This window comes from Pristiophorus japonicus, chromosome 2 (genome assembly GCF_044704955.1).
Source record: "Pristiophorus japonicus isolate sPriJap1 chromosome 2, sPriJap1.hap1, whole genome shotgun sequence".
NCBI lineage: Eukaryota > Metazoa > Chordata > Chondrichthyes > Pristiophoridae > Pristiophorus > Pristiophorus japonicus.
The window spans coordinates 3,705,013-3,718,740 of NC_091978.1; the positions used below are offsets into that span (position 1 = coordinate 3,705,013).

At 47.5% G+C, this 13,728-nt stretch overlaps 1 protein-coding gene across 3 annotated transcripts in view; it reads right to left on the reverse strand.

Annotated features, from left to right (window-relative positions):
- The window catches only part of LOC139229272 (rhotekin-like), a 193,507-nt gene that overhangs the window by 44,102 nt on the left and 135,677 nt on the right, over positions 1 to 13,728 (reverse strand). For all 3 annotated transcript variants that reach the window (XM_070860935.1, XM_070860953.1, XM_070860944.1), the window contains exon 2: positions 7,755 to 7,954. In XM_070860935.1, the coding sequence (XP_070717036.1) occupies positions 7,755 to 7,954 (200 nt within the window). The remainder of the gene's footprint in view (positions 1 to 7,754; positions 7,955 to 13,728) is intronic.

The following is a 13,728-nucleotide window of genomic DNA, read 5'->3' on the forward strand; positions in this document are numbered from 1 at the left end:
GCAGCAGAGTTTTTGATGAACTCAAGTTTATGGTGGGTGCAAGTTGGGAGGTAGCCTGCAGAGTGTTAGAATAGTCACGGCTGGAGGCCAGTAAAGCACGGAGGAGGGTTTCACCAGCGGATGAGCTGCGGCAGGGTGGAGACAGGAGATGTTACGGAGGTAGGCAGTCTTAGTGATCGAGAGGAGATGGTGTCGGAAGGTCATCTCAGGGTCAAATACAACACCAAGTTTGGGAACAGTGTGGTTCGGCCTCAGACAATTGGAAGGGAGAGGGATGGGGTCGGAGGCTAGGGAACAGAGTTTGTGGCGGGGACCGAACACAATGGCTTCGGTCTTCCCAACATTTAATTGGAAGAAATTTCTGTTGAACCAGCACTGGAACATAAGCACATAAACAGGAGGAGTAGGCCATTCGGGCCCTCGAGTCTGCTCCGCTATTCAACAAGATCATGGCTGATCATCTACCTTAACTCCACCTTCCCGCCCTATCCACATATCCTCTGATTCCCCAAAGTATCGATTACATAGGATAAAATTGGCTGTGTGGTTGATAATGAAGAGGAAAGTTATGGGCTGCAGGAGGATATCAATCGACTGGTCAGGTAGGCAGAGCAGTGGCAAATGGAATTCCATTCAGAGAAGTGTGAGGTGATGCACTTTGGGAGGGTTAATAAGGAAAGGGTATACACATTAAGCGGTATGCCACTTAATAGTGTAGATGAACAAAGGGACCTTGGAGTGCTTGTCCACAGATCCCTGAAAGTAGCAGGCCTAGATGGATAAGGTGGTTAAGAAGGCATACAGAATGCTTGCCTTTATTGGCCGAGGCATAGAATATAAGAGCAGGGAGGTTATGCTTAAATTGTATAATACTTTGGTTAGGCCACAGCTGGAGTACTGCGTGCAGTTCTGGTCGCCGTATTATATGAAGGACATGATTGCACTAGAGAGGGTGCAGAGGAGATTTACTAGGATGCTGCCTGGAATGGAGAATCTTAGTTATGAGGACAGATTGGATAGGCTGGGTTTGTTCTCATTGGAACAGAGGAGGTTGAGAGGAGACCTCATTGAGGTGTACAAAATATTGAGCGGCTTGGACACAGTGGATAGTAAGGGTCTATTTCCATTGGTGGAGGGGGCTATTACGCGGGGGCATAGTTTTAAGGTGGTTGGTGGAAGGTTTCGAGGGGATTTGAGGGGAGCTTCTTTACGCAGAGGGTTGTGGGGATCTGGAACTCGCTGCCTGGAAGAGTGGTGGATGCAGAAACCCTCACCACTTTTAAGAGATGGTTGGATGGGGAATTAAAGTGCGGTAATCTGCAGGGTTATAAACCTCGAGCTGGTAATTGGGATTAGACTGAATGACCTTTTGTTGGACGGTGCAGATATAATGGTAAGTACTGCAGGGAATAGAATACGGCCAGGGTGACCTCCTGGACTAGTGTCGATCACCTGGATGGGTCAGAGAGGAATTTTCCCAGATTTTTTCTCCCTAAATTGGCCTGGGTTTTTAATCTGTTTTTTTCCGCTCCCAGGAGATCACATGGCTCCGGTTGGGGTGGAGTGGAGATATTTTCAGTATAAGGGGTGTTGCAGTTGTGTGAGGCGGACTGGTTGGGCTGGGTGCTTTTTGCCTTTCCGTCATTGTTCATAGGTTTATATGTAACCTTCAGGACTGCTGACCGAGGGCCGTGTGGCTCTTTGTCGGCCGGCCCGGACACGATGGTCCGAAATGGCCTCCTTCTGCGCTGTAAATTTCTATGTTTCGATGTACGGCACAGAAACAGGCCATTCGGCCCAACCAGTCCATGCCGGCGTTTATGCTCCACTCGAGCCTCCTCCCATCTTTCCTCATCTAAATCTATCACCATAACCTTCTATTCCCTTCTCCCCCATATGCTTGTCTAGCCTCCCCTTAAATGCAGCGATACTATTCGCTTCAACCTCTCCCCATGGCAGCGAGTTCCAAATTCTCACCGCTCTCTGGGTAAAGAAGTTTCTTCTGAATTCCCGATTGGATTTCTTGGTGATCTCTGTCTTGAACATACTCAACGACTGAGCCTCCACAGCCCTCTGGGGCAGATAATTCCAAAGATTTTCAACCCTGTTAATGAAAAAATTTCTCCTCATCTCAGTCCTAAATGGCTGACCCCTTATTCTGAGACTGTGACCCCTGGTTCTAGACTCCCCAGCCCGGGGGAAACATCCTCCCTGCATCTACCCCGTCAAGCCCTGGAATATTTTTGGATATTAAGGGAATCACGGGATTTGGGGACAGTGCAGGAAAGTGGAGTTGAGGTCGAAGATCAGCCGTGATCTTATTGAATGGCGGAGCAGGCCCGAGGGGTTGAATGGCCTGCTCCTGTTCTTTTTGCTAATGTTCTTAATTTTATATGTTTCAATTAGATCATCTCTCATTCTTTCAAACTCTAGAGAATATAGGTCTAGTCTCCTGAATCTCTCCTCATAGGACAATCCCCCCATCCCAGGAATCAGTCTGGTGAAACTTTCTTGCAATCCCTCAAAGGCAAGTATATTCTTTCTTAGATCAGGGGACCAAGACGGTAAGAACGTAAGAACATAAGAAATAGGAGCAGGAGTAGGCCATATGGCCCCTCGAGCCTGCTCCGCCATTCAATGGTTGATCTGATCATGGACTCAGCTCCACTTCCCCGCCCGCTCCTCATAACCCCTTATCCCCTCATCGCTCAAAAATCTGTCTATCTCTGTCTTAAATTTATTCAATGTCCCAGCTTCCATAGCTCTCTGAGGCAGCGAATTCCACAGATTTACAACCCTCTGAGAAATTCCTTCTCATCTCGAAGATCGTGCCCTCTAGTTCTAGTCTCCCCCATCAGTGGAAACATCCTCTCTGCATCCACCTTGTCAAGCCCCCTCATTATCTTATACGTTTCGATAAGATCACCTCTCATTCTTCTGAATTCCAATGAGTAGAGGCCCAACCTACTCAACCTTTCCTCATAAGTCAACCCCCTCATCTCCGGAATCAACCTAGTGAACCTTCTCTGAACTGCCTCCAAAGCAAGTATATCCTTTTGTAAATATGGAAACCAAAACTGCACGCAGTATTCCAGGTGTGGCCTCACCAATATAACTGTAGCAAGATTTCCCTGCTTTTATACTCCATCCCCTTTACACAATACTCCAGCTGCAGTCTCACCAGCTTCTTTACTCTTGTACTCTAACCCCTTGCAATAAAGGCCAATGTAACATTTGCTTTCCCAGTTGCTTGCAGTACCTATGTGTTAACTTTCTGTGATTTGTGTACAAGGTCTCCCAAAACCCTCTGAATACCAACATTTACTCGTCTCTCAACTTTGAAAAAATATTTTGCTTCTCTGCTCTGCTCATTTTGCATTTCTCCACAGTATATTCTCTCAGCCTTGCTACACCTGACCGGGGAATTTGTCGACTTTTAATCCCATTAATTTCACTAGTACTGTTTCTTTACTAATACTAATTCCGTTAAGTTCCTCATACCCACCAGACCCTTGCTTCTCCACTATTTCCGGAATGTTTTTTGAGTCTTGCATGAATACAGACACAAAGTATGTGTTTAATGCCACTTCCTTAGTTCCCATTATCGTTTCCCCTGCCTCTGCCTCGAAGGGACCTGCGTTTATTTTCGCCAATCTCTTTCTTTTTACATACCTATACAACCTTTTACAATCTGTTTTTGTGTCTCTTGCTAGTTTACTGTCATATTCTATTTTCTCTCTCATTATCAATTTCATGGTCACCTTTTGCTGAATTAGAATCACAGACCGGTTACAGCACAGAAGGCCATTTGGCCCATCGAGCCCGTGCCGGCTCTCAGCCAGTCCCACTCCCCCGCCCTTTCCCCGTATCCCTGCAATGTTTTTCCTTCAGGTACTTATCCAACTCCCTTTTGAAAGCCACGATTGAGTCTGCCTCCACCACCCTCTCAGGCAGCGCATTCCAGATCCTAACCACTCGCTGCGTAAAAATGTTTTCCCTCATGTCGCCTTTGGTTCTTCTGCCAATCACCTTAAATCTGTGCCCTCTGGTTCTCCACCCTTCCACCAATGGGAACAGTTTCTCTCTATCTACTCTGTCCAGACCCCTCATGATTCGGAACACCTCGATCAAATCTTCTCTCAACCTTCTCTGCTCCAAGGAGAACAACCCCAGCTTCTCCAGTCTATCCACGTAACTGAAGTCCCTCATCCCTGGAACCATTCTCGGAAATCTTTTCTGCCCCCTCTCTAAGGCCTTCACATCCTTCCTAAAGTATGGTGCCCAGAATTGGACACAATACTCCAGTTGAGGCCGAACCAGTGTTTTATACAGGTTTAGCATAATTACCACACTTTTGTACTCTATGCCTCTGTTGATGAAGCCCAGGATCCTGTGAGCTTTTTAATCGCTTTCTCAACCTGCCCCGCCACCTTCAATGATTTGTGACATATACCCCCGGTCTCCCTGATCCTGCACCCCTTTAGGATTGTACCCTTTAGTTTATATTGCCTCTCCTTGTTCTTCCCATCAAAATGCATCACTTTGCACTTAATTCCATCTGCATTAAATTCCATCTGCCACGTGCCCGCCCATTCCACCAGCTTGTTGATGTCCTCTTGAAGTCTATCACTACCCTCCTCACTGTTCACTATACTTCCAAGTTTTGTCTCTTCTGCAAGTCTTGAAATTGTGCCCTGTACACCCAGATCCAAGTCATTAATAAAAGCAGTGGTCCCAGTACTGACCCCTGGGGAACACCACTATATACCTCCCTCCAGTCCCAGAAACAACCGTTCACCCCTACTCTCTGTTTCCTGTCACTGAGACAATCCGTATCCATGCTGCCCCTGTCCCTTTTATTCCATGGCCTTCAACTTTGCTGCCAAGCCCATTGTGTGGCATTTTATCCAACACCTTTTGGAAATCCAGGTACACCACGCTAACTGCACTGCCCTCATCAACCCTCCCTGTTACCTCATCAAAAAACTCAAATCAAGTTAGTTAAACGCGATTTGCCTTTAACAAACCCGTACTGGCTTTCCTTAATCCAAACTTGTCCAAGTAATTGTTAAATTTTGTCCCTAATTATCGTTTCTAAAAGCTAACTAAAAGTTTGTAAAATTGTCACTGTGCACTTTTGTTTATTAGTTATAAAAATATTGGAGATGGGGGGAAAAAACCGTCTGTTTGACTGACAATCAAGCAGAGAAGCGGGAGCAGCTGATAGGCTGGGACACAGTCGGTGATGGAGTCAGGAGTTGTGGGAGAAAGAGGTTGACTGGGGGGGGGCAGGTGCTTGGGGCTTATGTGGAGGGACAGAGTGGGTGGGCGCGGGGACCTGTATTTTCTGCAGTGCCGGGATAGCAGCAGCAGTAATATGGTGAGTGGGAATGGCACTGAAAGAAGTTCAATACTGAACAAAAATATTTGTGTTTTCTCACAGGGGGTCCATGGAATTTCTGAAACATTAGAGGGGGGCCTCAGAAGCAAAGAAGTTGAGAACTTCTGCCTTAGACTGCACTCCCCCGAGGTGTCACAGCCCTCCTGTACTTCCTGCACACGTGGTTATCCAGGACACGTGAAGTGCCCTAGAAATCCCACAAGGTGCAGGAATTGCAGACAATGGGTTACAGCTGTCCCATCATACGTCTATCTATACTGCGTGCAGTTTTGGTTTCCATATTTATGAAAGGATATACTTGCTTTGGAGGCAGTTCAGAGAAGGTTCACTAGATTGATTCTGGAGATGAGGAGGTTGACTTATGAGGAAAGGTTGAGGAGGTTGGGCCTCTACTCTTTGGAATTCAGAAGAATGAGAGGTGATCTTATTGAAACGTATAAGATTATGAGGGGGCTTGACAAGGTGGATGCAGAGAGGATGTTTCCACTGATGGGGGAGACTAGAACTAGAGGGCATGATCTTAGAATAAGGGGCCGCCCATTTAAAACTGAGATGAGGAGAAATTTCTTCTCACAGAGGGTTGTAAATCTGTGGAATTCGCTGCATAGAAACATAGAACATAGAAAATAGGTGCAGGAGTAGGCCATTCAGCCCTTCGAGCCTGCACCGCCATTCAATGAGTTCATGGCTGAACATGCAACTTCAGTACCCCATTCCTGCTTTCTCACCATACCCCTTGATCCCCCTAGTAGTAAGGACTACATCTAACTCCTTTTTGAATATATTTAGTGAATTGGCCTCAACAACTTTCTATGGTAGAGAATTCCACAGGTTCACCACTCTCTGGGTGAAGAAGTTTCTCCTCATCTCGGTCCTAAATGGCTTATTCCTTATCCTTAGACTGTGACCCCTGGTTCTGGACTTCCCCAACATTGGGAACATTCCTCCTGCATCTAACCTGTCTAAACCTGTCAGAATTTTAAACGTTTCTATGAGGTCCCCTCTCGTTCTTCTGAACTCCAGTGAATACAAGCCCAGTTTATCCAATCTTTCTTGATATGTCAGTCCCGCCATCCCGGGAATCCGTCTGGTGAACCTTCGTTGCACTCCCTCAATAGCAAGAATGTCCTTCCTCAAGTTAGGAGACCAAAACTGTACACTACTCCAGGTGTGGCCTCACCAAGGCCCTGTACAACTCTAGTAACACCTCCCTGCCCCTGTACTCAAATCCCCTCGCTATGAAGGCCAACATTTGCTTTCTTAACCGCCTGCTGTACCTGCATGCCAACCTTCAATGACTGATGTACCATGACACCCAGGTCTCGTTGCACCTCCCCTTTTCCTAATCTGTCACCATTCAGATAATAGTCTGTCTCTCTGTTTTTACCACCAAAGTGGATAACCTCACATTTATCCACATTATACTGCGTCTGCCATGCATCTGCCTCAGAGCTGTGGAAGCTGGGACATTGAATAAATTTAAGACAGTGATAGACAGTTTCTTAACTGATAAGGGAATAAGGGGTTATGGAGAGCTGGCGGGAAAGTGGAGCTGAGTCCATGACCTTATTAAATGGTGGAACAGGCTCGAGGGGCCGTATGGCCTACTCCTGTTCCTATTTCTTATGTTCTTCTGTCCTATACAGTGATCATATACAGTGATCAGAGCTGGTCTCCAGTCGTCCTGGTCAACCCTTGCCACTGGACCAAGACCTGGCTCTGTCAAGCCCCGTGTGGTGGCTGGTGTGTAACGGTCACCCCACGTTAAAACAATCCACCCACAGGCATCTTCCACCCTTCAACATGTCGTTCAGGACCTGGAATATTAGGTCCCACACTGAAACACCTGTGAACGTTTTGACGTGGAAGCAAGTCATCCTCGATTCGAGGGACTGCCTGTGATGATGATGATGAATGATGATGATGTTCCGTATGCTTTGGGTTAGTATTCCCTGAATTCCTAGTCATTATTTATGATCAGCAGATTTTTATATAATGCAATTTGGATTCCTTTAATGTTGGAATCCTTGACAGTTCATGTTATCAGCTTAGACTGAATTACTGATTCGGATTATTTTATATATTGACGATTGACCGTTGGTTTAAATTATTTGGTACCTCCTTCCCCCTCTATATCTGTTTCTGAAGTCCTGACTCTGCAACTCATTGTGTTTGGGCAGATTCAGCCAGCTGTGTGCTCCGAGCCCCTTTCCCTCACCCCATCGTACCCTTGGGCCTCAGACCCGAGCCACGTTTTCACTAGCTCCCCCCGCGCCCCAACCATCGGTGACCGAACGATCGGTCTCTGCAACTCGCTCCCCAAATGTGGCCATGTTGTGGTGCTGTGACTTACCGCCTGCCCCTGCACTGCAGCACCTGAGCTTCCTTCATTCTCTGCAGCTCCGACATGTAGGACACGATGCGAGCGTTGCAGGTCAGCAGACTCTTGGCTGCCTCCAGGGCTTGTTCCCTCTGCGTACACGCGGCCAGCAGTTTGCACGCCCCATCCCGCATCCGGATCTCATAGTCAATCTTCTTCTGGAAATCGGTGTCCTGGAAAACACGGAACGGCGGGCAATTTATCACAAGCTTGGCTGGAATCTAAATGGAAGTGCCACATCAGGGAACTGTTATACGGGTGGAGGGGGGGAGGAAAGCAAGCGAGGTGGTCACGGACGAGGTCTTGTGGTCAGTGTCTGGACCATTGCGGTTAACAATGTACAGAAATAAATCTCTCCAACTTTGCAGATAGTAAAGTGAGCAGAGGGAACGTTCTGATCATACACAGGGACCTGAGAATACAGAGGGCAGATAGAACCATAGAATCTTACAGCACAGGAGGTGGCCATTCGGCCCATCGTGCCTGTGCCGGCTCTTGGAAAGAGCTGTTGAACTTAGTCCCACTCCCAGCTTTCTCCCCGTAACCCTGCGAGTTAGTCCTCTTCAAGCACATGGTCCAGTTGCCCTTTGAAAGCTCCCTGGGAATCAGATTCCACCTCCCTTTCACTGGGGTGCGTTCCACGTCTCAACAACCGAATGTGAAGAAATCGTTCCCCTCTGGTCCTTCTGCCAATTCTTTTAAATCGATGACCTCTGGTTACCGACCCACTTGCTCGGTCCAAACCCCTGATAATTGTGAATTCCTCTCTTCAGTCTCCCCTTAACCTTCTCTGCTCGAAGGAGAACAATCCCAGCTTCTCCAATCTCTCCGCATATTTCAATTTTGTTATTCCTGGAATCATCCTGGTAAACCTGTGACCTCTCCAAGGTCATGACATCCTTCCTGAAATGTGGTGCCCAGAGGAGCAGACATTGTCGACAAGATCCAGCATCGCCTCCAGTGCAGCCTTCGGCCGCCTGAGGAAGAGAGTGTTTGAAGACCAGGCCCTCAAATCTGCCACCAAGCTCATGGTCTACAGGCTGTAGTGATACCCGCCCTCCTGTATGGTTCAGAGGCATGGACCACATACAGTAAACACCTCAAGTCGCTGGAGAAATACCACCAACAATGTCTCCGCAAGATCCTACAAATCCCCTGGGAGGACAGACGTACCAACGTTAGTGTCCTCGACCAGGCCAACATACCCAGCATTGAAGCACTGACCACACTCGATCAGTTCCGCTGGGCAGGCCATGTTGTTCGCATACCAGACACGAAACTCCCAAAGCAAGCATTCTACTCGGAACTCCTTCACGGCAAACGAGCCAAAGACAGGCAGAAGAAACGTTACAAGGACACCCTCAAAGCCTCCCTGATAAAGTGCGACATCCCACTGACATCTGGGGCTCCCTGGCCAAAGACCGCCCTAAGTGGAGGAAGTGTATCTGGGAGGGCGCTGAGCACCTCGAGTCTCATCGCCGAGTGCATTCAGAAACCAAGCGCAGGCAGCGGAAGGAGCATGCGGCAAACCAGTCCCATCCTCCCTTTCCCTCAACGACTGTCTGTCCCACCTGTGACAGGGACTGTGGTTCCCGTATTGAACTGTTCAGCCACCTAAGGACTCATTTTAAGAGTGGAAGCAAGTCTTCCTCGATTGCGAGGGACTGCCGATAATGATTTAATGTACAGATGGACGGGTTGCACCTCAATAGAGCTGGGACCAATGCCCTCGCAGGAAGGTTAACTAATGCTGTGGGGGAGGGTTTAAACTAATTTGGCCGGGGGAGGGGCACCAGGATGAAACATCAGAGAGGAGAAGTAGAGTGGTCTGCAGAGTTGCCTTACACAAAGTGCTTCCAGAGTGTTTAAGTTGGGAATTTGGAGCGGAAGGGGAAGGAGATGCTGCTTTTTGCCTCCAATACTTGGGGGTGTTTTATGTTACAGGTATGTGGTGCAGGTGATGTGCTGCAATTGCAGCATGTGGGAGTTGTGGCGAGCATCACGATCCCGGATGACCACGTCTGCAGTCAAGGAACTTTAACTCACAGCTGTTGAGTTGGAGTACAAAGTGCAGACATTGAGGGGCATCAGGGAGGGGGAAGAGTTACCCGGACACACTGATCCAGGAGGCAGTCACACCCCTTTGGTTAGGTAGCGGTACAGGTCGGGGGAACACGAGGGTAAGACGTACCGTGGCTGCAGTGTGCACCATCTACAAGATGCACTGCAGCAACTCGCCAAGGCTTCTTCGGCAGCACCTCCCAAACCCACGACCTCTACCACCTAGAAGGACAAGGGCAGCAGGTACATGGGAACACCACCACCTACACGTTCCCCTCCCAGTCACACCATCCCGACTTGGAAATATATCGGCCGTTCCTTCATCGTCGCTGGGTCACAATCCTGGAACTCCCTCCCTAACAGCACTGTGGGAGCACCTTCACCACACGGACTGCAGCCGTTCAGGGGAGGGGTCAGGTGATGGGAAATTTACAAACTTAAAGTGCAAACTCAAGGCAATGGAGCAGTGTAGCGATTTGGGTAACGATCAACAGAGTGTGACAGGACAGAAGGTTTAATGGTAACAGTGCATCAGCGCAGAAGGTGAAAGCAGAGAATAAGGGCATGAAGTTAAAATTAAAAGTTCTTTATCTGAATGTGCAAAGCATTTGTAACAAGGGATCTACAAGAAATGAAACTAGCCTAAATATAAATGAAACAGGAAAGGAGAGCATACAAAATACTAAACTCGGGGAGGACATGGGTGGCTAGGGAATCATCAGAGGCAGTACTCGAAGCGAGGATGACTTGTTTCCATGCCAAAAAGGGATGAGTTCACAGGTGTTTCAATGAAGGACCTAATATTCCAGATCACGAACTACACCCTGAAGGGTGGAAGATGCCTGTGGGTGGATTGTTTTAACGTGGGGTGACCGTTGCACACCAGCCACCACAGAGCGAGGTCTTGGTCCAGTGGCAAGGGTTAACCAGGACCACTGGAGACCTGCTCTGTTGCACGGACCGAGTGCGCACACATATCGCACAGTGTGGGCTGGCCCGTGCTGCCCCTGGGCCCTCGCCTCTCCTGGGCCCCGAACTCACGCCTCTTCCGGGCCCCGGTCACGTCCCTCTACGGACTCTTGCCGCTCCTTCGCCCCTCCTGCTGTGCCTGCCCGCACCGCACTCAGCGACCTGGCTTCACAGCCATCGCCCTCCTGCAGCAGCACGCGCTGCTCCCTGCAGTGGCATGCCCCCACACGCTGCTCCCTCCAATGGTCCCGGCCTGCTGATGGTCTTGCAGGCTGGGACCGTGCCGATTTCCGGGCCGGGCTGCCACATGCTGCAGTGGTGCACGCAGACAAAATAAATCCAATCTGGTGGTGTGGCAGGGAATAGCAGTTATCTAACAGGAGTGTAAAATGATGGTTAAAAATAAAGTGAGAATAACTGCTATCAAAAATGAGTTAAACTGTCTGTACAGCAATGCACAGTGTCCATAATAAAACAGGGTGACTGGAAACAATAATACATTGCAAGGAACCAGACAGAGTAGGAATTACTGAGACATGGCTACAGAAAATCAGGACTTAAACATTGCAGGGTACAACATATTTAGAAAAGATCGAGAGGACGAAATGGGAGGTGGAGTAGCTGTACTTAATGCAGATAACATAACTGCAACAGAAAAAAGTGATGCAGCTATCAGGAAGACAGAAATAGAATCAATCTGGATAGAAATAAAAGGTAATAAAGAGTAGTCTACAGACCACCTAATAGCGGAAGGGAGGTGGATGAAGAAATATTCAAATTAGGGAAATTAGTAAAATAAAAAGAATAATAATCATAGGAGATTTCAACTACCCGAAATTAATTAGCCAGAAGTGGTCGGTAAAGGGGATAAGGTGATGGAGTTCCTGCAATGTGAAAGGTATGTGATAATTCAGAAATTGCATTCAGGAGAACATTTTTAGCCAGTAAGCAGCAAGCCCAACAAGGGGGGCGGTTCTGGACTTAGTTCGAGGGAATGAAGCTGGGCAGGTGGAAGGTGTATCAGTGGGAGAGCATTTTGGTGCTGGTTATCATTATTCAGTTAGATTTAGGGTCGTTATGGAAAAGGACAAAGATAGACCAGGAATAAAAGTTATCAATTGGGGAAAGGCCACAGAAGCCTCTCCTCAGCCAATTCAATTTGGAGAAGTGTAAGGTAATGCATTTGGGCAAGACAAGGGAATACACTTTAAATGGGAGGACACTGAGAATTGTAGATAAACAAAGGGACCTTGGAGTGCAGGTCCACAGATCCCTGAAGGTCGCAGGCCAGGTGGATAAGGTGGTTAAGAAGGCATACGGGATTACTTGCCTTTATTGGCCGAGGCATAGAATACAAGAGCAGGGAGGTTATGTTTGAAATGTATAAAACACTGGTTAGGCCACAGCTGGAGTACTGCGTGCAGTTCTGGTCACTGCATTACAGGAAAGATGTAATTGCACTGGAGAGATTTGCGAGGATGTTGCCTGGGCTGGAGAATTTTAGCTATGAGGAAGATTGGATAGGCTAGGTTTGTTTTCTTTGGAACAGAAGAGGCTGAGGGAAGACCTTAATGAGGTGTATAAAATCATGAGGGGCCTGGATAGAGAGGATAGGAAGGATCTGTTTCCCTGAGCAAAGGGGTCAACAACCAGGGGGCATAAATTTAAAGTAATTGGTAGAAGGTTTAGAGGGGATTTGAGGGGAAATGTCTTCACCCAGAGGGTGGTGGGGGTCTGGAACTCACTGCCTGAAAGGGTGGTAGAGGCAGAAACCCTCACCACATTTAAACAGTACTTGGATGTGCACCTGAAGTGCTGTAACCTGCAGGGCTACGGACCGAGAGCTGGAAAGTGGGATTAGGCCGGGTAGCTCTTGGTCGGCCGGCGCGGACACGATGGGCCGAATGGCCTCCTTCCATTCTGTAAATGTCTATGATTCTATGATTTGTTCAACATGATTACCCTTTCATAAATCTGAATTGACTTTGCACTATTTTCCAAGTGCCCTGTTATCACGTCCTTAATACTAGATTCTAGCACTTTCCCTACTACTGATGTCGGGCTAACTGGTCAACAGTTCCCCGTTTTCTCTCCCCCTCTTTTTTAAATAGCGGGGTTACATTTGTTACCTTCCAATCTGCGGGAACTGTTCTAGAATCTATGGAATGTTGGAAGATGACTGCATCCACTATCTCTATAGCCACCTCTTTCAAAACCCAAGGATGTAGGCCATCAGGTCCAGGGGATTTATCAGCTTTCAGTCCCATTAATTTCCCCAGTACTTTTTTTTTACGAATACTAATTTCTTTCAGTTCCTCATTCTCGCCAGACCCTTGATTCTCCACTATTTCCGGGAGGTTTTTTTGCATCTTCTTACGTGAAAACGGACACAAAGTATTTGTTGAAGTTCTCTGCCATTACCTTATTCCCCATTATAATTTCCCCAGTCTCAGCCTGCAGGGGACCCACATTTACTGTCGCCAATCTATCCCTTTTTACACACCTATAGAAGCTTTTACAGTCTGTTTTTATGTCTCTCACTGGTTTACTGCCATATTCTATTTTCCCTTTCTTCATCAATTTCTTGGTCTTCCTTTGCTGAATTCTAAAACCCTCCCAATCCCCAGGCTTACTGCTCTTTTTGGCAACAATATAAGCCTCTTCCTTTGATCCAATACTATCTTTAACTTCTCTTGTTTGCCACAGTGGGGCCAATTTTCCTGTGGGGATTTTGTGCATTAAAGGATTGTATGTTTGTTGTAAATTATGTATTAATTATTTAAATGCTAGCTATTGCTTGTCCACCATCATACCTTTTAATGTAGTTTCCCTATCTACCTCAGCCAACTCACCCTCATACCTTACGTAGTTTCCTTTGTTTAGACTTAAGAACCTAGTTTCGGATTTAACTAAATCA